At 35.6% G+C, this 24,685-nt stretch overlaps 1 protein-coding gene across 2 annotated transcripts; it reads right to left on the reverse strand.

Moving 5' to 3' along the window:
• Positions 1–683: 683 nt before the first annotated feature.
• On the reverse strand, positions 684–24,625 carry LOC135678937 (SNARE-interacting protein KEULE-like). 2 transcript variants are annotated; one of them, XM_065192204.1, is made up of 22 exons: positions 24,315–24,624; positions 21,825–21,883; positions 18,288–18,369; positions 17,798–17,876; positions 14,669–14,719; positions 14,482–14,578; positions 14,286–14,318; positions 13,981–14,109; positions 10,691–10,885; positions 10,515–10,598; positions 10,326–10,424; positions 10,162–10,238; positions 8,277–8,373; positions 5,792–5,917; positions 5,567–5,662; positions 5,120–5,236; positions 4,953–5,027; positions 2,508–2,710; positions 2,230–2,320; positions 2,053–2,142; positions 1,119–1,216; positions 684–1,041 (listed from the first exon to the last, which is right to left on the reverse strand). In XM_065192204.1, the coding sequence occupies exons 1-21, from the start codon at positions 24,385–24,387 to the stop codon at positions 1,163–1,165; spliced, it is 2,007 nt and encodes a 668-aa protein (XP_065048276.1). In that variant the 5' UTR covers positions 24,388–24,624; the 3' UTR covers positions 684–1,041; positions 1,119–1,162. The 2 variants fall into 2 exon arrangements, with proteins under 2 accessions (XP_065048276.1, XP_065048277.1); XM_065192205.1 differs by lacking the exon at positions 13,981–14,109 and having other exon boundaries at positions 24,315–24,625.
• Positions 24,626–24,685: the final 60 nt, after the last annotated feature.

The raw sequence follows: 24,685 nt of genomic DNA on the forward strand, positions 1-24,685 counted from the left end.
GATGCAAGCAGGAAAAGACGGCGAGCGAGAAATGCTTTGCCGTCCCTAACAACCTTCTAGCGAGAAAACGTGACACCTACACTCGATCTGGTTGCCTGTGGGCCTCACCTTTTACCAGCATCCTGTAATTGGTCCACCTGGCTCGACTCAGCATGCGGGCCTCATAATATAATAACCCGTTAAAGGTCTACACTAAAATTTGGGTTGGATTTGGTAATGGCTAATTTCCATATTGTTAAACGCCTACAAAAGTTGTATTATACGCCCACAGAAGTGATCCATATCATCCAATTAGTTACCAAATATCTGTTAGTAGGACGAAGACGAGGTTGTATATATGCAAAGATGATTACGCTGTCCAACCGAAGATAGAGGAGGCATTCAATAGCAATATCACTTTGAATGTAATATTCAAGCAGCATATTATTAAAGAAGCAAAGACGATTTCTTGAAAGCAACTTCGATTTCCACTATGATTTGCTAATAGATTCATTAAAAAATCAAAAGACATGATTATACTAAAAATACAATTATCACCACAGACTAAAAGCAAGCCACTTCAAATTTGATGACTGGTGAAACCGTGAAAGTACAATTACATTACTAGAATTAGAAATCTGCCACAGGTAAACACATAATGTTATGCTGCATCGATTATAGCGTGTACTCAGAGAACTTTCAAGTTAACAAACCAAAGAGCCGAATCATTTCTATTAAATCCAGAAATAAAAAGCAGCATACTGGTGATACAGTTTTTAATTCTGGTCCGACAGCTTTTAAACAGTTTGAACTCCGAGTAGAACCAACACACTGGATTTCCACAAGATTTATATGGGAAAAGTTTGATGATAACTAAGGTAACCTCATTCAGAATAATCATGTCTGAAACAGTAAATGTTTATGATACACTTGGAGCATAGCTGGTGCTGACAATACAGTGTACAGTTTGAAGTATAAACAGTGATTAGGTATCATCATCAACATGATGCATGTCGGTAACTTGATCTGCTTCACCAGACCATGAGTCTCAACTGGAGCAGGCTACATGGCGTATGATAATATTTCAGAAGCTGAAATCCAAAATGTGAAATAAATAACAAAAAAACAAAGAGATCAACCTAAAATCAGCCAGTGAGCAGAAGAACCAATATGTGTGAATGGTTTATATTTGAAGATCATCCAGCGAAATTTCTTGAGCTGACATCAGTTTCAATTTCTGCAGTAACAATTTCAGAGAAATATAGTCAGGCATATTATCAGCAGTGAATTCATAGATTCAACAAGCAGGGAATCAGTTGCACGGGCATAAGGCTTAGGAACAAAGATGTAGTTACTGCAAGAAGTCTTTAAGTTTTACAGTGCATACAAGGTACCAAGAAAAGAGTCAATGCAATTTCCAAATGTTTTAGTTTATCCTTTGACGGAGGATTAACATAAATAATGAGGTAGAGCATGACCTAAAAGGATTTTACTAAAAACTATAAATAAACGTTTAAATACTCTCAATTTAATATAGTTCAATGGTGACCTATATTAAATTGAGAGGTAGAGCAAGACCTAAGGATGACTTTTTATATAACTCAGTGGTGACTGATTCATGTAGCCAATTTCAAATAATTGGGACATTAATCCCTTGGTGTTATTGTATCGTAAATCCTTTGATCAAGAAAGAGTAAAAGCACTCTTAGAAGTTGGCCACCATTGCCTATACTGCCATGTAATTTGTTACCTTCGGTAGAATGAGAACTGTTGAATTTGAGATACATGGTTCACTAACCTAATTAGGTCTTGCAATGATTTCACAGAAAAGAGTCAATTGCTCCACAAATTCACAAGTGAAGTTGACTAATGGCAGAGTTAGTATCTCTAAGAAAACATGTTACCTCTCTGTACTTGAGCATTATAAATTTTATCATGCAAGAGTATGATTAGGAATAACACGTAGGGAAGGTGAATTCACGTTAGAAGTTCAGATACAAGACCACAATAATATCTTCAGATCATATTACTTTGTTAAATGCAAAACAAAGATTTTCTCGAGTAGAAACTCACCGTGATAAACTGGGGAGGATCATCCAGACTGGATGAGCCAAGGATGATTTCTCTATTCAGCTTTGAAGTAAGTTTGTGAACTACACGTAGCTGAAGTAGCATTTGAAAAGAATAATTTAAAACAAGATCCAACAAGTAAATTCAGGACACACAAAATGGTAAACACTGAGGAGCTACCTCGGATCTTGTGGCCCCACCAATGATGAAGATGAATATCCGCTGGCCCATCTTTCTAAGATCACTTGAAGAATGCCTCAATATGGAATCACTACAGATGAAAAAATTCTGATCAGTTAATAAATAAAACATACATTGCCCTCATACTAACAACTAGATTGATCAAACATCAAATAGCACTAATCAGATCTGCCATTTGGATTCGAAATGTAGCACAGCCTCATTCAGGGCTACAATATGGACAATGGGCTAAGCAATTAAGTCACTTGTCTTCATACCTTGAATAGCCATCATCAGAGTTGCGAGGCCTAGCCCATGTCGCAGTTGGCCTGGATCTGACAGAGTGTGCCTGCGTGGGCTGAGCATGGGTTGTCCGAACAGACGTGTTCTGTGAAGTTCCATGGAAAGTTGGACTTGGGTCATTCATACAAGGGTACTCATCCTTTGGCAAATTACCGCTGCTAAGCTTCTCAAGCAACTCCTAAAATTTAAACAGGAATGAACATCAGAAAAAGATAATGACCAATAAAAGATCAAAGATGAGCAAGTATATCTGAGCCAGACTAAATAAAAAATAGTGTGGGAATGATAATTATCAATTCATTGTAACTTGCACAAGATGATAAGCAAACCATGTCTAATTTGGACTATCAACCAGAGCAATTTTCATCTATAACATGAACCACAGTCTACATTCAATCAATTATCATCCACACATTCACTTTCCATAAACAAATTATAATTGTTCACTCCTGATCATCCTGCCCACCAATTGTCTACAAATGTTCCTATATTCCGCTATCTCATCTAATCCTGTTATCTGAACTATATTCTTTACCTGGACTATCATATTGGTTCAAAACAGTACAAGATCCCTTATTTTACAGTACACTTGAGTTATGATATGTTGGGGTCGCTTCCAGATGTTCTATTGGTCTACCCTATGTTATTTGGCTAATAAAGATGTCTCACATCACTGTCAACTAATGTGCTAATCCTCTTCTGGAATCAGTACAAATTCACTTATAAGATCTGAAAAAAGCTTTGAATTGGTTGTTAGCTGCCTAAAGCACTCCCTTTTTTCCAAACTCATGACTGGCTTAAGCACACATAAGCCTTATCATAATAATACATGTGCATTTTAGATCAACATGCAAGAGCTAGATGAATGAGATTATTATGTGAGTATTACTAACCCTCATATAAAATATTTGGTGCACAGCCAAACAGTATGATCTGCAAAAGGGACTTGCATCACCAGTCAGATAAGGCTATTTATATTTTGTAGCTCAATTCATTTTCTGATCAAGAGTGAAGATGAAGAGCAAAATAGATGAAGATGAACAACATAATACGAACATCATGTATGATTCAATCTTCAATTTAAGGCATATATACTTTGCAAGTTCGCTGTCTCTTCACAGTCCAACCAGCTACTCCATTTGATAGTCCTTTAAGATCTTCTTACAAAATTGCAAGCAATAAAGAATTTTATAATAACTGCTATGTACACCTTTCTTTATCTTGCAATCTTGTAAATCAAAAGATCAGTCCCAAAGATGATATTGTCACTCCTGATAGTTTTTCCTTTCAATTTTCAGAAGTACCAGAACATCTTTCTATATTTCTGATTTGAATGCCTTCAATATGAAAAAAGAAAATTACAATAAAGAGAATATTCTATATTAGAAACATATTAGGGGATAACTTGGTAAGTCAATTGAATTTTTTCTGACTTCATAATTTCAACTAATCTATAACATGAGAAGATGTGTCCCATTTCTGTAACAGTTCCCTTGTATGTAGCTTCTACATCACTTTATTCAAAATTTAATAAAAACACTGGGTAAAACCAAGGATCACCGTTTCAGGCACTAGACCCATTTCGATAATCTTGTCGAATAGGTACAATACCGACCACTACCGATGTACCATGTGTTAATACACCAGTACATACTGGCATTTCGAAGAGGAAGAAAAAGGAGAAGTGGAAAAGTGGGTGGAGGAAGAGGAAGAAAGAAGAGGAAGGAAGGAGAGATAGTGGAGGAAGAGGAGGAAGAAAGAAGGAAGAGAAAGGAATGAGAGATAGTGGTGAAGAAGAGAAGAGGTGGGAGTATACTTGGGAGATACACTAGCGAATGGCAGCAGCGACAATGTCGAGTGGCAGCAACAGCCGTAGCGGTGTCATGAGAAGATGTGGCTGCAGCGAGAAGAAGGCTGGCGTGATGTCGAACGACAACGGTTGCGACAGCAGCATTGCAAGAAGATGGTAGCAACAAGAAGAATGCTCATGAAGCAGCGGCAGCAGCACTGCAAGAAGTGGGCTCGCATTCGCTAGCCCTAGTTGCTAATTTAGGTTTTTCCTTTTTCAATACTGAGTTGGACGAGACCCATCGCTGTTTTATCACTGTTTTAGTTATTTTATTTTTTTCCCTGAGTTGGACCAACCACCCAAAATGGATGGTGATACATGTAGTGATCCACATCAGGACTGGTAAGTCCCACCCATCTTTGTACCATTTCAGGTGATACCACAGTCCTTGGGTAAAACACCTCATGAGTAAGAAAATAAATAAATAACCAGTTTCATTTTCTTTCAGCCAGCAAATCATATAAGGTAGTAGGCAGGGAAAGAAAAGAGAAGAGACAAGAGAAAACAACCAAGATAACCCATAGAAGTACAGAAATATAAACTTAATATGTTCAAGCATGATAAAATTAACCTCTATCAGAGGATAAAAACGTGACAGCTGCCAGGTTTCCTCTGAGTTCCGTTCTTTTCTTACAGCATGCTTCTTCTGACAGAAGATAGATTGAAAGAAGTTATTACCAGAAATCACCTGCATGGATAAATCTATAATCATTAACTTAGGAGCACAGGCGGGGTTACCTTGCTTATATCAAACTTGAGGGAGAAACCACTTCCTGATGCCTTCTTAGTATCAGACCCTCCCAAATAGCGCATATTGTTTACAGCAATCATATCATCAGATGACAATTGTGCAAGCTGGAAAATAAATAAATTGAATATCAACAAATTTAGCTCACCATTATATGCATATAAGAAATAGATCCCATAAACTCTCATCCTTCAATTTATTAGGAAATTAGAAACATAGAATTCCATGATCTCATCAATATCATTTGTTTCTCATATACTGTTGAATGCTTAGATCATAAACATTTTATCTCATAAATAGCTCAGCATTGTAAATATCATCATTATTCTTTAAAGTTATTCTAAATTTTGATATATGGAGTTTGACAAATACTTGACTACAATATGTGATAACATAGGAAAGCAGATTGTATATGCAAAAGATTGAGTATCACTTACTTCCATTAACTTTGATCCTTTTTCACCTTCAAACTTCTCTGGATAGATTGATGCATAGAGCATCATTAAACGCAATTTATTTTCACGACTGACATCCTGCAGATGGCCATTTTTTAGACATCAAATTAGAGAAACTTGCATATATATATATATATATATATATATATATATATATATATATATACACACACACACACACACACATAATGATTGATAATAATAAACCTGCTTTGTCCTCAAAAAGTTTATTAGTTCCTTGGTCCCAGCATCACCAAAGACAAGATCCTGCTCCAGCTGTCCAACTTCTCGAAGCCCCTGTTCTCTTATTACTCTATTAATTTTCCCTGCAATCTGCAAACGTATATAAGATTATGTAAAGGCAATTTTCCATCTGATTATTCTTGTAACTTTACAATATATGGTCCACAGGAATCTCAGTTGTTATTATCCAGAAACATACATCTATTGAAAAACAAGAAATAAGTGTAAATGATACTGAAATAGCATAAATTAAGAAATCCTTGTGGGGTCAGTAATGCCTAAACTGCTGAAGGTTGATGTGGCACCCTATTTTAGAATCCCAACCACAATTTTGACAGCATAGGAAGAGAAAATTCTTTGGAGTGAATTTACAATGCTGTATCAGCCTGGGCAGAGAGAAAGTCTCAGCTTACAGTTCTCCCATCATCATTTGAAATTTTTGAACTTGATCAAGTTGATTAATAAACTCTTAAAGAGTAGTTTCATCATGGTTCTGGACCTTCTGGTGACACCACAGTTCAAGGATTCTATCAGATCAGTTCATGCCAATTGATATTTACCAGTCCGACTGCAGGCCAACACATGGATACATCAATCTCATCCAGTCTAATTCCATACCATTGGTAAGCCAGTAGATTTACCTTACTGGGTATACTACTCATTATTCTCATCTTACCAAATTGCACCAAAAAGTGAGCTGACAGCCTATTGCCCGTACTCTTACCATCAAATTGCAATGGGATGGATTTCTTGTGAGAGAGTGTGATTTCTTCAAGTCAAGGTAAATTCAAATCTCATCATCATATTTATTACTTAGTTTTTTTACTGGTCGATATACCACTTTATTCATTGGTACTATAATGGTCCTATGGGTTCCAAAAATGATGATAAACCAATATAAAAAGGGCATATCCAGTGCATGAAGCTCCTGCCAATATGAGGTCTAAGGTGGGTCTTGTCCAAGTCACTTCTCTTTTTCTTTGCAAGTACTGGGTCAGAAATATCCTCATTCATAGGTCCGAAATCTACATCTATGAATTGAAAGATCCGAATGATCAACTCTACAATCAATTGTTAAAATCAATAGGTGTTCAAATCGTTAAATTAAAACCCTTCTTATTGGAGCCATCCCTATAAATATAAAGAGATTGTTTCCTTGACTCAAACCCTGGCCTCTCAAATAGCAAAGAAGCAATATCCCAACACAGTATATAAACCATAATATACAGGTAATAACCAAGTATATAAATGTTAATTGCACCATGCTAGTAAGGCATATGCATAGAGCTCAATGCCATGCCAAAAGTATCCCAAGACCCACTTTAACAGTCAAAGCGTTTAAGATTTGTACAAATCCTTGTAGACCCTGCTGGCATGCCTTCTATGGACAAACTAGAAAGTTCTTCTGTATTGCACCACTAGTCAAATATGTTAATTAATACACTGAATGGACAATTTGCAACAAAAAGATCTAGTTGGAAATGAAAGATATTATTACCATAGTTGTCTTATAGATTTGGTGCATTTAGCAATTACATATTTCTTTTGCTGTAGGCTTTGCAACCTAGTGTCAGGAAATCAAGGTTCTTAGGCGATGTTATCACTACCGCCAGGCATGACTTGAGATCTGCCAAAACTTTTGATCGGAAAGGAAAGACAATGGGCACTTGAGTTTGGTCGAAGATATCTTTAGTAGAAAGAACATGCATGAAGCAGTCACACAGCTAACCATGTCAAATGAAAAAAAAAAAAAAATTTAAATGTTAGCAGTTCTATAGATTAATGGATCTCTGCCATGAAACTGTCCTAACCAGCATGCATATGATTCGATAAACTTTAAGCCTTTATCGGAAATGTAACAAATTTGCGAATGTGGTAGAACAAAATATGTTAGAAATTAGCAATATGCTCCAAATAACAGCACAATTAATTGTGTCACAACTAAAGCTAAATTTCAGCCAAATGACCAGAGAAGAGGGATTAGATATGTACACAAAAATTAGGACAAAATTTGCTAAAAGGATAATTTTGTGTCTCATAAAGTGCTGAAGGACGAGAATATGAAACTCAACAACAGAAGTTACACTAACTTGAATGAAAAAGTGAAAAGCCAGTTCACTATCTACATCAATTCAGCTACCCCTATGAGAGACAGAAAGGCTACACTTATCACAGGATTTGAGATGCTCGATCTTTTGTTCAAAGAGCAAAGACCACAGTGAAATATAATGAGGATAAAAATAGGAAATATCTCTGAAACTAAACATACAGAAAAGTAGACAAGCAAAACCACTGAAATATGATTATTATCCAGTGTATTTCTCACTGGCACTGTTTCCTATTTAATCAGAAATAGTAAATTACATATCAAACATTGTTCGAAAAAGTAAAATCATATTTGTTAGCTGGAAAGACAAATCACTTGGAGGTCTTAGGAGATAAGATTAACCTCTACATGGAGGGAAAGCTTGTCAATTTGCTCACTATACTGTGGCAAAGCTTGAACCATCTTTTGCAAATCTCTAGTGGACAGCTCACCACCATCTCTAATTACAAATGAGAAGAAAAAACAGGATCAGATATGGTGTCCCCATAATGACACTGAGATCCTATAAATTGCCAGGAAACAGTTTCACAATGTCACAGGTAAGATCAACATACAAATAGCATAGATCTAATCACAGTATCAAAGATTTCAGTAAAAAATTAGCTACCCTCTTAGAAATGAAGGCAATCACTAGACTTACAAATATCGTAATAAGTCTATGGAGCAAAATCAATATATCGCATAACATGCCATTTTAGTTTGAATCACAAGGTGGCATGGTATGGCAAATAAAGAAATTTACATTCCATAAATAAACACAAATCGATCATGTCTTCTTTCCTTATTCAGAGAAGGTATATATTCATACTTATTCTTGGCAAACAATCTTTCTGGGTAAAATATTTGATTGATAGGCTCTCTTCCTTGTTTATTCATTAACAGCAAAGGAAGTTCAACAAAATGTTCAATAAAATTCAAAAGACACCCTATACTAACAAAATTTATTCAAGAGAAAAATAAATCAAAATTATCTCACATTACACGTGATTTTAAGCAGAAGAATTCAGCTTCCTTGTTCTTGAGCAGAAGAACAACTAATCATATTTTTCGACTAAAATTATATTTAAGCAGAATAATTCACCTTCCTTCCTCTTGATCCCTATGTTGAATGCTTCATTCCCTTAGAAAATTATTTCATACTTCCAGCATAAAACCAATTATCAAGGCCATCAAATTTAAGTGTTCAACAGCCAATTTCCGCTGTATCACAAATTAACAATGAATGAACATTGCATTAAACTACAATTTTTAAGTTTCATTAGTAGGAGCATATAGGCAACATGCCAACGCAAAGCAGCGATGTGCCAGCTTCACAACAATAGGCTTATACCAACAAATAGAATTGTTGTGCCAGAAACAGATGCTTCATGCTAAGGGAGAACAATGACAATAGCTCATCAGCACCAAACATGGTGAAAAAGACATTGTCAATGCATGATACAGATTTAGTACATAGTGCCGTAAACCAAGATTAAAATCTATTGATCCAACTATCTGGGCATTCGTTGTATACAATAGTCTGAGTTACTCACTGCATCTAAGTTAACACTTAATAGTTAATAGTTAATAGTTAATACAACTATGAACATGCTTGAATTGACAATCTTAACTTCATAGCTTTCATAAACAATACAAAAGCATTCATGGGTTCAAGATTCAGGAAGTTTAGGTTAGTTATGAGTCTATGACTATATGATACCATGTCAATATGATACTAACAATATATGCCATGTCTAGACCGTGCCAACACACCGATCTGGATATAGTTGGCTTGCACCAGTCTATATAAATCCGATGGCATAACATGTATCCTAGCAGGAACCAAGGAAAAATAGTATTGACACGAGACATGCCAACAAAAATTAAATCCTTGACTAACTCAAACATCTATGCAGATATAGGTAGACTTTAAACTTCATATATGATGGCATTATTCATAATAAAACTTTAGTTGAATTGCAAAACTAATCTAACTAGACAAATAAAATAACTACTTATCAAAATATGTATGCTGGTAATGCCCTATAACGTAATATTATAAACAAATCATGGTAGTCCATTTTGCACATACCTAATATGTTCATCATTTGATAAGTTGGCTTAGCAGTTAGCTTTTGTAGAAATCAACAAGCTAAACAGGTCTTAGCCTTGAAATATCTGCTTATTTCCAAGAAGCTAGCATATTTATAATTATAGTAGCTGAAGGTTCAAGAGATAAAGTGTTTACCTTGAGCTATGGTGAATTTGAGCAGCTTTATTCTTTGTTATGAAATTTGTCATCTTCTCATGCAATCTCTCACTAGCCTGCCAGAGAATTAAATTGAGTAGCAATTTTATGTACTCTCATCCAACAAATATTTATAGAATAGATTTAAATCATCAAAAACTAACATCCGCTATATGTGCATCACGAAGTTCAAGCCAAATTGGATCATGATCTTCCAAAAGGACCTCTTTCTTTTCAGTTGTTGATCCTGTTTTGCTAGGAACCTTCACATTAATAGAAAAGGTTTCAATAACAGCCCACAAAACAGAACTGATAGCCACTACATCTGCATAGTTCTACATTGACAGACTTACCTCGTGTGTGTATTTGTTACCATCCATGTTTAGTAAATCATGACACATGGCATCATAGGTCCATTCATGTATGATGGGAGCAATCTATTTATTCAGTAACATATATGTGTTGGTTAAATCATAGTCCATACCATTTAAAGCTAGAAAGCATATTAGAGATTGTGAAAAGCTAGTACCTGATCTATGGAACGATCAACAATAAGTAACTCGCATGTCTCCCTTTGGGGAAAATCAGGAATCGTAGCCTTATACTTGGCAAGATAATTCCAAACTGCAGCAGCAAGTTTAGTTGGGACTAGATCACGAAGTGTCGTCAACATGGAAACATCTAAAGATGACTTAGCAGCACGGTAGCGCACATTAGGAAATTCCTGGGAAGTATGTAGTATCATAAGTGAGATGAAACCTCTCTGTCTGTATTTACAAATATAAGAATATCGACATCTATAAATGTGTGAAATATTATGCATACAAGATATATATAGATTTGCAACAGGAAAAGGAGAAACCAAGTAGTTCAATAAAGAAACATAACCTAGTTACAAAGGGTCAAAGGCAATAAAGAAATTTATTATCCCTAACCCAAAAAATTATCAAAGACCATATTACACCAAATATCCACATTAAAAAAATATGCCCATAACACTAATTACTTCAGGTTGTAAAGCAATTTCGTACATGATGAATTCAAAACAATTGTCTGAAGGACCTATGGGTGAGATCCAACCTGTTTCCTTTCAGGTTAAATGGATTAAACCGGCTACAGGTTATGTAAAGTTAATTACAGATGGAGCTTATGATGCATCTACGGGTAATGGTGAGATTGGTTTTCTATTACGGAATATTAATCGACAGTGTACTGTTGCAGGGTGGAAAACTACCATGGAGATGGAAGCTGAGTATAATGAGGTGCCGGCAATTAAAAATGGACTGCAGATGGCTTTACAAGAAAGAATCACCTATCTGGCGGTGGAATCAGATAATCTACGTCTCATAAAGATACTAAAGAAAGAGGCTACTACCCCTTGGCCTATTAGAAATTGCATCAATAATATATTGCCTCTTATGTCGAAGTTTCAACTAATCGTATTGTCTCATACACCCAGGGATGGTAATAAGGTTGCTCATTCCCTTGCAATGCATGCTAAACTTATGAGAGAAAATAGAGTGTGGAAGTCTCGATGGCCCCCATTCCTATCCTGTATACTAAGCTCTGACGAGCTTGTTGATAATGTTACCTTCTTTAATAGTTTAAAAAAATCAGTTTTCTTTGGGAAAAAAAAACATGAATTACTTCAGGTTCTAAAACTGGCAGAAAACAAGTTCTAGTTTGCGTATAATTTAATGAACATCAATCAACTACATTCAGAATTTGGGATAGCATTGATTCAATGTCTCCAAAAGAACCAGTTCAAATGTCTCTATTCCATTCAAATTTTGGGAACTCATAATTTAAAGGCCAAAGAGATTGTTCCCAAATTTTACATACAAGGACAGGCATACATACACCAACAGACTAGGACCAATACCATGTGCCAAATGAAGGACAAACAGAACATAACAGGCGACTAAAAAAATCTAAAATTAGTTTCTGTACTATATTTCTACAATGTCGAAGAAAGCAAGAGAAGATTTAGGTCGACCCAAAAGGAATTGTTAATAACTTAGTAGATTTGGTAACGACAATTACAGACAGACCAATAATAAACCCATGAACAACTCCTGTAGACAAGCTTTGTTTATAATGGACGTCGGGGTTTAAGCTTGATTCTATTTATAAGGCTAATTAGAGTTCAGACTAAGTCCAATAAGAGAACATTAGTTTTTTATATCTATTTTTTCTGTATTTCAAAATAATATTATCATATATTTTGATCCTATATATGTTCAGTTTTTCTTAGTGCAATTCGACCTACTTGGATGTTATTTGATTAGGGTTATACAGAGTAATACTGTATTTTTTTCTGAATAAAGTGAAGTTTTGCTTCAGTTTTCACAGAATTATATCACATATTAGAAATTTAACATAATAAGACCATTGTATAAGACAATTAAAAGAAAAGTTTATAAGACAATTGTAAGGTCATTTTGTTGTAAAACATTGAGAACCAAAATGTAACTGAGCTGAGAAACTTGTACAAGTAAATGTAGCTGAGATGATAAAGTCGAGGTAAATATGAGAAGTTGCAGGAGAAGACAAGACAACACAACTGTTTTTATTTATAAACAACCAAAGGTAGCCCCAGAAGAGAATAAAATGAAGCAAGATTGTTGAAGATAGTGGACATATACACAGTAGACATATAGATGTTCTAGCTAGATGAGGAAAATCAAATAGGATTAGTGGACCCAGGGGCAGAGCAAAATCCAATAAAATTTTCTAGAGAAAATATAGTGAGATCTACCTTCTATTAATTTAAATGAATATTTCCTGACACCAAGCTTAATAACAAAAGAAAGCCCATGTAGCCAAGCACAAAAATATTGAGGTATTGTGGCATGTAGCTGTTGTTGCAACATAATAGGGTATTAGTAGTCCTGTTTAAAGTTGGTCAAAATTCAATTAAAGAAAGACAACAGTTTTTTCAATATTTGATAGCTGAACAGTGATCACTGCAGTAATACTACGCTACTTTCAGCCCTTTAACTTCTAAGAGTCCCACTTGACTGCCATTGGTAATACTACATGACTTTAAGACCTTTAATCTGTAAGAGTCTTATCTGCTTGACACGAATCCAGGAGGAAAATAAATGGGACAGGTATCACCTAAATAGTATAGTTCATCGGATCTTCACCATTTGTGTTTTATATTAATTTAAGTTGTATGACTAAATGATATCATTCTTGCTGATGTAAACAGCTTTATATCCCACAACAGTTTGGTTTATTTTGTTAGAGAGTAGATAGAAAGAGAGCTGATTATTTATTTTACAAATGGAAACATCATGTTTTCTTAGGCCAGATGCCCATGTTACCTTACTTTTTGTGACTTATCCTGCATCTAACCTGTCTCTGCTATCCAAGGTAATCTACCTGTGATCAGTCTTTACTCCCTAAACTTGTCATTCATTCATTAAATTCTAAGAGACTTGTAAATTATGTTTGCTATGAGGTGCATCAACTCCAAGATTGGTGTTATTATGATGAAAGCCGGACAGACAGTTCTAAGATTCCATCTCAATAATATGTGGGTCACTGCATCAGTTACAGTTTGGAACCAACATGTCACTCAATCATACTTCAAAATACAGGAAAGACAGTTACATTTTAGTCACAAATCAGCAGAAATTCAAGACGAAGCTGCAGAATGTTGTATCAGTGAAGTAGATGTTTCATCACTTTATTTACCACAAACATCTGTTAATTAACAATTGAAGTTGAACAAACTTTTCATATTTTCCTAGCAGCTATAAACAACATTTCACTAAATATTAATCAGTGTCATCAAGTCATCAATAACCATACCCTCAAGGATGCAAGTACTGTAGCAACACGAATGGCCATTGTATTCAAACAGGCATTGTACTTGTGAGAACCTTCTGCATTTTCCCCAAATAATTCCTCCAAAGCCCTCTCATGGTCGGTTACAAAACCCTAAATGTCACATCACAAAATATGGCAATTGGGTGTGTACATCCTTAACAATGACATTATCTTAAGAATAAAAAATTCAGTTGATCCATTTCCTAAATTGTTCCAAATAACCAATAATCAGAATGTACTGAGGGAGTAACACATGAAGCAATTAGAACATGAAGTGACAAAAATACCTGGCTATCAATAGCAAAATATTCCAAATTCATCTGCAAATTCCATCACAAGAAAATGAAATTAACTAAAAAGATGTTTCAGGAAGGAACAACAAATTCACCAATCAAATTCATGAAGATGAATAAATTAAAATGTCCAGCAAGTAAGGTGATCTTTATATGTTCAAAAAATAGAGAAACAGGAAATAACTTTGACCTCACTCAGTGCACCTATGCGAGGTAAGACACTAGCATCCTTCTTTATAAGTGTCACTAATTCTTTATTAACAGGTGAACTGAAGAAAACAAATGCCCTAGAACAAAATGGATAAAAATTCACATTAGAACCTTGAGAAATTCAAGTTGAAGTTTGAAAAATACAATTATGTTAGCTTAAAGCATACTTTCTGTACAACGGAGACCTTCCTGACATGTCAGCTAGGAACCTGACCACACTGTATAAATGAATGTAGCATATTAGAAGTATCATATATATGCATATACATATGTATGCACAAGAAACCAAGCATTCAGCATGTAGTAGACCATAGAAGCTATCAGAATATGCAATGTTGTTAAAGTCATGGTTTTGAACAATATAAAATCTTGGAAATTGGAATTTATACAAGTAGAAGTTTAGGATGCTATTTAGATGTTTACATATTTCAAAATGTCAAAATTTCAAACAAAAAATTCAGTAAAAAGACAGCAAACAACCTGAGGTCAGAACATGGATAAGGGGTAAACTCAGAGAACTTCAAGAGGACCTCGCCATTAGCCTTATGGTAAATAAACCAAGCTTCGAATATCTTTTGGTTTTCTGAAGACAATTTTTTCTAATCTTTTAGCATCTATTATGAGGCACAAGGGACAGTAGCGGCAAAGTAACATTTCTTTTTTTTTTTTGTTGAATATCACAAAGGTCTAAAGATAATATGAAATGATTTATTTACTAACCAATGTTCAGCAAATCATGAACATGAGTGCACATACAAATGAAGACAGTTCGCATGTCAAATCAATACCATGTTAAAAATGTAATTTCAGGCATCATCAGTAAATAAATCATGAATGTTATACCCACAAAAATTGAATAATGTTCAACAGGTTAAACCATGGAAACAAGAAGAGATATAACCCATTCACTGTCAAATTTTCTCAGCCATATTACAAAACAACAAATAAAGTTTTTCCTATTGATTTAATATACCATTAACTCCTTATTAAAGGCATTAATAGTGCATGAAGATCCAGCAACTACAGAAATGGATTCCAAGGAGGGTTTGATGTGCATAGCCTTATCCCAGCATGCAGGGAATCTGTTTCCACAATGCAAACTATGATGCTAGGTCAATCAAGCAATCTCATCATTGCCACTATACTAAGACAAGTCCTACACCTTGTTCTAATTGTTTAGCATTTGTAATACATCCTTCACAAATGATTTTGATAAAAAATTAGACTGATTTCCAATTGTGGTCATACGCCTATGAGTTATGGCAGCTCTAAAATAGAAATTTTCCACATAAATGATCAGCTGATCAAGCTACAATACCCTAGTATATACTCTTAAATAAGTAGTTTCAAACTTCGGATATGGTAAAAGCAACATAATTTCAGAAGGGGCATAACAAATTGTATGATTGTTTAAGCCTTTAAAGTATGTTTCAATGCAATGGAAACATTACAGAAAATTGAATCCCTGAGGAAAATATTAAAACTAAATTCTTGGAAAATCTTTTCCCTTATTTCTGTTTAATGAAAATTTTAACAATTTTTTAAAACTGTTATTTCCATTCAAGGTAAGATTGAAGCTTCTTATTTTCCAACTTTACCAGGAAAACAAAAAGAAAACTCTTTAAAACCTCCTTATATTTTTGGAATTTGAACATATAAATCTAGGTAAAGAGTCGGTATTACTACTTGGAACTTTGGAAGCCAACCATTTCAGCTGATATGCACACATATTTACTGAAAAGATGTCCAACTGTTATGCATAACAAGTGATTGCAGCCCCTGTCCGCCACTGCTTACTGTTTCAGGTGTATTAGATGGTAGCTTGCAAATACAGGTCTTTAGCAGCCACCTCATGACAAATGTTAGGATCATGGATTAAAATACCACCAGCAGAGATAGGTATGATCTAATGTTTACCAGTATAGATAGAGCAGTTTCATCTTGTTTGGTCCGGTAGAGGTTGTGGCATGCAGTATGCATACCAGGCAGTAACTAGCCGGGGCACACAGCCTTATCAGGTGAGATGTACCTGATTCACTTCTGTCATTCTTTTCACAGTGCTTGGTGCATTCAACATCTGATGGAAATCATGTAAATGAGTTTTGAAGCAGTTTTCAGTGCAACCAACCACTAATAATGGAGCTAACTTCAAGAAGGCTGGTTACAAGTTGATGGACAACAGAGGATGTCTTTTCTAAACACCATATGCAGCCCACCATATAGACAGGCATTGATAATAGTGCACTGATAAAAACAGGCGGTGCCAAATGAATAAGCCATTGTCATGTATAATCATCTTTTAATACATGCATTGGTACAAAAATCACATATCCGAAACTTCTACAGTCAAGTGACACTAGATTTGCCACCATATTCTTAGTGTCCATACATCAAAAGAAAACCAGACATAACACAATGGTCATGTTGAGCGACTGGGCTACTTCCCATTATATGACAATAAGTAAAGATATTGCTTTATACAAGACTCAGTGGTGAGAAATAATCCGTGTAGCTGACCCCAAATAGTTAGGATATTATAACTTGTTGTTCTTGTTGTTGTAGCTAAATGATTTAACTTTTCTCATCACCACCTTGAAGCTTTCTTCTTGGTTGATGCCAAGCAATGTAGATAAAAACTTTTTAAGTACAAATTTCTAGTACATAATCTCAAATGTGATTTCCAAACTTGGTAATCAGATATTAGGTGCACCAAAGTTCTGTGAAATAGTACTTTGGAGATTGGCACTTTTGGAGAATTGATGCTATAATTTCTGTTAATATATCCTAACATTAACTGAAAAGCATGGAAAACATTTTGTGAATGATAATCATACAAGAAACATCTGGGGTGGATAATCTAACATACATCATTTGAAGTGCTCATATTCACAGTTCCTAGCTACAAGCATAGGCTTCTGAGTCAGATAAAGAAAAGGAAGGCTGAAAAGAAGACGATCTTTCAGCAGTAGAAGCAGTTTCAGAAGGCCTCCTCTTGATTTCAAATTGATAGTAATTAATCTACCTCACAAGTGAATGAAAATGAGCAAGCACTTTCTCTCCTATGGGAGGGAGTGACTCTCGTGAAATGGAGAAAGACCTTCTTTTTCACATAAAATCAAGTCGGACGTAAAACACTTAATAAAGACATACATCCGTGCATACAACTCAGTGCATCAATAGTGAAAGAAGATCAATGGTTTAAACAAAATTTAAATACCAAAGCGAGGGAGAGAGCATGAATGTTTCTTTTTGTGTATGAGGAAAACAAAAACAAAAGAAATATAGAATGACATTACTTCTCTTTTGTTGGCTGAATAAAATATATAGCATCCATTGATGGTAAAGGCTGTCGTCGTTTGTATAGGTCTTCAACCACTGAAAGAAAATTTGTAGTAATAAGTTTCATAAATCAGTTGAATACAAGATCCTATAAAGGAGAGGCGATCAATGTCTTTCAAAAAAATTAAAAAAGCACACAGGTACAAATAGTGATGTTTAAGATCAAAAGCTCAGTTGCAGATCATTCCTTGGCAACTACTGCAGCATATGCTTATGTATGCTTTCCAGACTGAGAAAATACCACCATATAAATCCAAGTTTAAAACAAGAGGTGCAAACAGAAACAAGACCCATGAAAAAATGGAAAGATGATATTTTCCCAAATGCCCATTATGTAATGGGAGAAATATAAAAGTTTAAGACATCCATAAAGAAAGACGAACTATCTAGTAAAAGGATAAAGGATAAAGAGCATAATTTATAATTTCAAGGGTAGCTAAAACTTACATGAAACTCCTTGTTCTGTGATATCTGCCATCTTGCAAGAATATGACATTACTTTAACTGTAATTTTATCCATGATGAGTACCTACAAAATATTAACTTCAATCAACCATAGTGTTAAGATTTTGTAATAAATAAATAAATATAGAGGAGAAACAGAGAGGAAAAATATAATATTTTGTTATGCCAAGCCCCCTGTTGACTATGCATGAAGATGAATCTAACTGTCAATGTTTGGTAAGTGAATATCATGGTTGTCCTGACTAAACTCTGATTGATAATCTTAGGAACCATATTCCCGTTCAGTGGAACCACATATTCTCATATTCTGACAACGAAGCTACATGGTACTCTATGCCTAATTCTAGGTAGCATATTGTTCATCAACCTTGCAAGACATATGCCACAAGGGTTATCTCTGGTGGAACTCATAGTAAACTGAAATGTTAGTGGTCTCAGAGAAAGGAATGGATACGAAATAGATTTCTTTAGGATGGGAAATAGAAGAGGAAGTGGATTAAGATTCTTCTGTCACATTTTTCATTTTCAGGCAATCTCATTGGTATTATGAACAATAGTATTTAAAATAACTAGGTGGCAGGACCCACTTGCTAGGGACTATTATTGTGGAAGTGGAGTATCAGACAAAGGAGTGGGGATGAAATAGATTCTTTTAGGACCGAGGAAGATAGAAGAGGAAGAGGATGAAGCTTTTTCTATACAGTGATTTCAATAGGCGCTCGGGCGCTCGCCTAGGCGCTCAGGCGAGGCGAGGCAAGGCGAGGCTCGAGCGCCTTGCTTCATGTCCAAGCGCCTCACTTCAAAGAGGCGCCGCCTAGGCGCTCGCCCGAGCCCAGGTGTCGGGCACTTCGGGCGAGCGCCCGGGTTAAACCAAGCGACCGAACCAATGTTTTACATTTGGTTCGATCTCCGGTGTTTTAGTTGGTTCAATCGAACCAACTAAAACACCGATATCAGCATCCCTCTCGCGACTTCCCCAACCCTAACCCTACTCACGATTCTGCCGCTGACATTTCCTCTCTGTTGCCGATGTCGTTGCCTCTCTTCGCTGTCGCTGCTCTCCGCTGCCACTATCACTTCTTGTCATTGCTGTCGCTGCTCGTCGCCACTGCTGCTGCTACTGCTGCTACCACTATCACCGCTCCCGCTCCTACTACCGCTACTCGCTGCTACCACTGCTGCTTCTCTCAGTCAGTAGCCTCAGTCTTACTCTTACACTACGCCCTCGCTACCACTATCGTTGCTCGTTGCTGCCGCTATCGCTGCTCGCCACTATCGTCGCTCCCGCTCTCGCTGCCGCTACTATTACTCTTACTCCCTCTTCTCACATTGACTCGATAGTATACTATTAACAGTATATTAACAGTATACTGTTAACTGTATACTAGTAACAATATTTTTTTATTTATTAGATTAATAATATTTTATTTTGATTTTAATACTGCTAATTTTTATTTATTTGAAATTATTGTTATTTTTTAAAATTTTGAGATTTTTTGTTAATATGATATTGTGATTCTGTAAGATTTTTTATTTTAATATCATATTTTTATTTAAATAATTATATTTATTAATTATATTATATATTTTTATATTTTAGCGCTTAGTGTTTTTTAAATCACTGTTTCTGTAGCTTTTTCCAGAACAATATCACTTGCATTATAAATAATGTTACTTGGAATAACTAGGCGGCAGAACCCTATTAGAATAACTAGGTGGCAGGACCCACTGTCAGCGGCTATTATTATGAAAGTGGTAAACTAACATTGAATTTGTTTATGGTAAATATTGACTACTTCAGGACCTCTCTGCTTGCATGGGTAAGGCCAAGTCTATTTGACTTCCCCATGATCCTGCATTGGTGAAAACCTTAAACAACCTTTATACTTCAAAAAGCATCCTTGTTATAACTTTTTTCTTAAATGAAGCATCCTTAAGATATCTTAATAAAATATGAGTGATCTAACATTTTTACCTTTTACCAAAAGAAACTAGGTTTTATGGGGAAAGATTGAGATCTATAATTGCCGAAATAATAGAGTACTGATTAAAAAGCCACTTTATCCTATGTTGACTCCTAAATCAATTCACTTTTAAAAAAACATGAAACTATCATTTCTCTAATCAGCACAAAATGCAAATAATCAAGCATATATATTAATGATTCAGATAATCCTGAATTACAACTCAATCAAACTCAAATAGGAAAACACTAAAGATGATCTAACCTTAGACCTACAACTCAACCAGTACATTTATACGAATAAACTAATTTGATCCTAATTTGATCATCCACACTTTAATATATGTTATTTGAGAGTCATTGTTTCTCAAATTCGTCTTCAGAATTTAGTGATCAGAGCATATCTCAAACCTTACATAATTTCTATTGTTTTGAAATAGCCTCAACACAAAAACGGACATGGACCTTGTTGTTTGCCTTGCCCATAAATTTGCACTATTCAGCAGTTATGGTAGTTCAAAATTAAAAAGGTCATCCCCATTTAAAAAAAAATTAGAAGAGAAAGACAAGATAAAGTAGAGAAAAGATAGAAGGGGATACAAAAAACACATTTTTGTCTAGGATCAAAAACTTTCTCTGATACGAATTGGGACAGATATGAGGTTATCTAATTGGCAAAGAGGCATCCTTCTCCCACTCTTTTCTCCAAATCTGCATTCTTTTATCAATCTTCTATCTATTTTTTCTCTGTTTTCTAATACTTCCCCCCATTAGCGCTATATTCAATTGGCCACAGCAGTTCTTATTTTGAACAGTATGAAAAAATGCAATTCTAATATTCTAATAGTAACTGGAGAATTAACACTTGAAACCAGAAACGAAGCAACCAAATTAATACTGCATGCTAAATTTGCCATTGGACCAAATTGTTAAACGTTTTGCAACCATTTTAATATTATATAGAATTACTTTTTAATAGATTGATCAATGGCATTTTGTCAAGCATACTTCAATTCTGCCTAATTTGACAAGCTTATCCAATCCTTCGTTTTCACCAAAAGAATCTTTCGATGTCTTTTCTCTCACAATCAAATTAATGGATTGTATTTGACACGATTAATAACTTTAGTTTTAATAAAAACCTAGGTTTAAGTAACAACAAAATTTTCTCCACAAAGGAAAAAGAAAAAAGGCAAAAGAGATGAGATGCCTCTCTAGAATTTTTCATGTAATGAACAGATAAGTCAGAAATGGGGCATTCTGAATTCAATGTGCTTCAGCCCCTCCAAACAAGTATAAAATCAAGATGTCTTAAGTCTTAACAATTCAGCAAACATGCATGCATAATAAGCACAGACATTTGAATACATGGATACACAAGTATATAAAAGATGAATCAAAAGCTGAAGAGTTTGCATCAAATTATTTCAAGGTCCTAATGGTAAAGATAAGCCTCTGATACCCAGAAAATGCATGGACCGTTTTAGCCTCTGTATATGAAGTACAAAACATAAATAAGCAGAAGAAAGAAATGGAAACCCCATGCCAATAAATACCTTCCATGTCGATTTTGAGTCCTTTACTTTGGTTGTCCGTAGCATTTCATACAATAACCCTAATAGAATTGAGTTAAGGAATGATCATAAGAAGCAATAAAGCAATACAAAATGGAAGGCACACATATGAAGTAGGCATTCTATTGTGGCCACATAAACTTTATTAAATGAAAATAACCAAAAAAAGTGACAGTTTTGTTTTATCCATAAAACAGAAAAGAAATAAAGTTGGAGATGAATTTATCACTCATTGGAAATGAAGAATTGTGAAAGTACACAGTCTTCCTAAATCCATGCTGGATCTTATCCAGTGGCCTATCAGCTAAGTGGGCAGAAGAAACACAGGTCCAGTTTTTCTATAAAATAAAGTAGAGAAGCAAATAGTACAACGATCATTATACTATTATAGTATTCAAGGAAAACAGTTTACATGCAACCATACTTATATAGGTTACAATTTTTCCAAATGGTAAGCTATAGAAGTTACGAAAGCATGTCATATTCTAATATCATTGCCCATCAGTTGACGATGAAAAGGCAACCATAAAAGGGAATTATACAAGAGAAACAAACATAATTTTACAACTGATCTAATTCGTGTATAGTAAAAGTAGGGGCAAATCAGCATATAATGAAGAGCTGCAGAAAATCTAGAGAGTTTTATCAAAATTTTGTCAGTGAAAGAAAAGTCTTTTCATCAGATTAGTAGTCGCTAATGGCCTTTCTCCACTTTCTTTGATTCCTTTTTCCTCTTTTCACATTTTTCACTGTATCATCTCGACTTTACCTCTCTTTCTCTTTCTTTTTACATTTAAAACAGTGGATTTATACTAGTACGAATATGATACTAGTACACCTACCTATATTACCCAGTACCATTAAATCAATTAAAATATATATAATAAATTGTATATACAGAAATATCAAGTTATACTTTTTGGAATTGGTACTTGGTCGAAGCGGCGTATATGGACTATATATACCAATCAGACTAGTATATAAAATCTTTGTCCTAAATAACAGACCCAGATCCTATTGCTATTTAACTAAAGCACAAGTTTATAATCCTATTTGTCACATGCACAACCTTTGGTAGGTCAATCTCAGTTTTACCAATCGTGTCCACTCAATCTTGTTACTTATATGCCCTCGTGATGATTGGTATAGGTTCAACTGAAGAAAGACAAGAAAATGGAGGAGAAGAAAGAGAAGGTGAGGGAGGAACATGAGGAGGATGGAAGACGAAATGGTGGAGGAAGAGGAAAGGGAAATAGGCAACAGTGTCATAGCTGGAAGAAGGAAGCCCAGCGATGCAGCAGGAAAGAGGAGGAAGCAGTGGCTGTGCATAGAAGTTAGACAAGGGAAAAAGAGAGAGAAACAAACAGAAAGAAAAAGACAACTGTGTAAAAACTGTCATTATTTAAAAAAAATATACACTAGCCGGTCTATTTTCATGCTCGACAAGCCCGACACAATGAACATGTCAAACAGAAGAATCCATACCTAATAGAAGCAGGGAAAATCACGTGGTCGATGTCCCCGTTGGCAGTCAAATTGACAGATACCAGCCCATACCAACCAGTATAAGCAATATTTTAAACCATAGAATCGACCTTATCTAACACTATGCTATAAGAATCATAAGTATAGTGAACTATGAATCAGATGCAAGTAAGGACAACACTAGCATGTTTGTACTCATTATTGTCTACGTGATAACACCTTAGTCATCCCGATGCTCTTTTATCCCTAAGATTGTTTAGCCTCAAGCAACTGCTCAAGAACAATGTTTGAGGCAACGATATAAGTCGGACGTCTAGTCAATGCATCCCCTATAAAGATTGCCCAATAGCACTGATTATTAAAACTTAAAAGTGCACTTCCTTTTCTCTTGTAGATCTACTTGGCACTTTTTGCAACGTTCCATTCAAGTGAAGAGCTACCGATAGCAATACAAGCAAGTGACAGTTTTCGGGTAATTGTACAGTATCCAAACAAAAAGCCAATTTGGAGGAAGGGATTCACCAAATCCCGTGTTTTCTCTCACATTATTGAGTCTACTACCAGCCAGATTGTCCCAGAAACTACACCCATCAGAAGTTCACAAACTCATCACCAATGTTTTGCTAGCTAATTTTCCTAGGGAGATCAGAAGAATCTCAAATTGGTATAATTATCTTATCGTCACAAGAAAACAGGCGTTAATTTCTCTGTAATAAACATCACGAAATCTTTGCCAGAAGAAGGTGCATAAATTTATCTTCCACTGCAAGACCGGCCACACATTCTGACCAACTTGACGAAGGTCATCAGTTTCTATGCGAGATCCTAGCTTTCCACCGTTTAATCCGTTCTACTACTGGAGGCGATCTACGCCTTTGTTTCCATAAAATCGAAACATTTGAAATCAATTTCCCGGAGTCACAAATAAGGAGAAAAGAGGCCAAATACAACAAACGGTAAAGAAGGGGGCAAAGACGAAGATCGTACGGTCTCGGCTGATCTGGCGGAAGGTCTTCTGATCTCCGCCGTGGGAGGACGAGTCGGAATCGGACATCGACATGGTATTCTCGCCGATCTCTTCCTAGATCTGGGATCTATCGGCCGCCAACGAACTCGAGGGGTAGGCGGCTAGGGGAGGACGTCACGCGGCAGCCGAGGGCAGTGGGGTTGACCGGCGGCCGAGGAGTCCGAGCCGCTATCCCCCGGGGATTCGGAAACTTATAGAAAGGAAGGGGGCGGACGGGCGAATGCCGCAGAGGTCGAGACGACGTCGCCGCCGTCAAACAGGTAGGAAAACTAATAATTATTATAAATGCCAATTTCTTGTAATTTACGATGGCTTTCTATTATAACCCCTT

Source organism: Musa acuminata, chromosome BXJ1-7 (assembly GCF_036884655.1).
Source record: "Musa acuminata AAA Group cultivar baxijiao chromosome BXJ1-7, Cavendish_Baxijiao_AAA, whole genome shotgun sequence".
NCBI lineage: Eukaryota > Viridiplantae > Streptophyta > Magnoliopsida > Zingiberales > Musaceae > Musa > Musa acuminata.

What these genes read in the sequence shown, in the direction of transcription:
- LOC135678937 (XM_065192204.1), bottom strand. Translation starts at nt 24,387, where the DNA reads ATGTCGATGTCCGATTCCGACTCGTCCTCCCACGGCGGAGATCAGAAG. An exon ending in ACTCAAAATCGACATGGAAG is followed by an intron (nt 18,370 to 21,824) that starts GTATTTATTGGC and finishes AATATTTTGTAG; the next exon opens with GTACTCATCATGGATAAAAT. An exon ending in AGCTTTCCCTCCATGTAGAG is followed by an intron (nt 5,918 to 8,276) that starts GTTAATCTTATC and finishes ATACGTTTGCAG; the next exon opens with ATTGCAGGGAAAATTAATAG.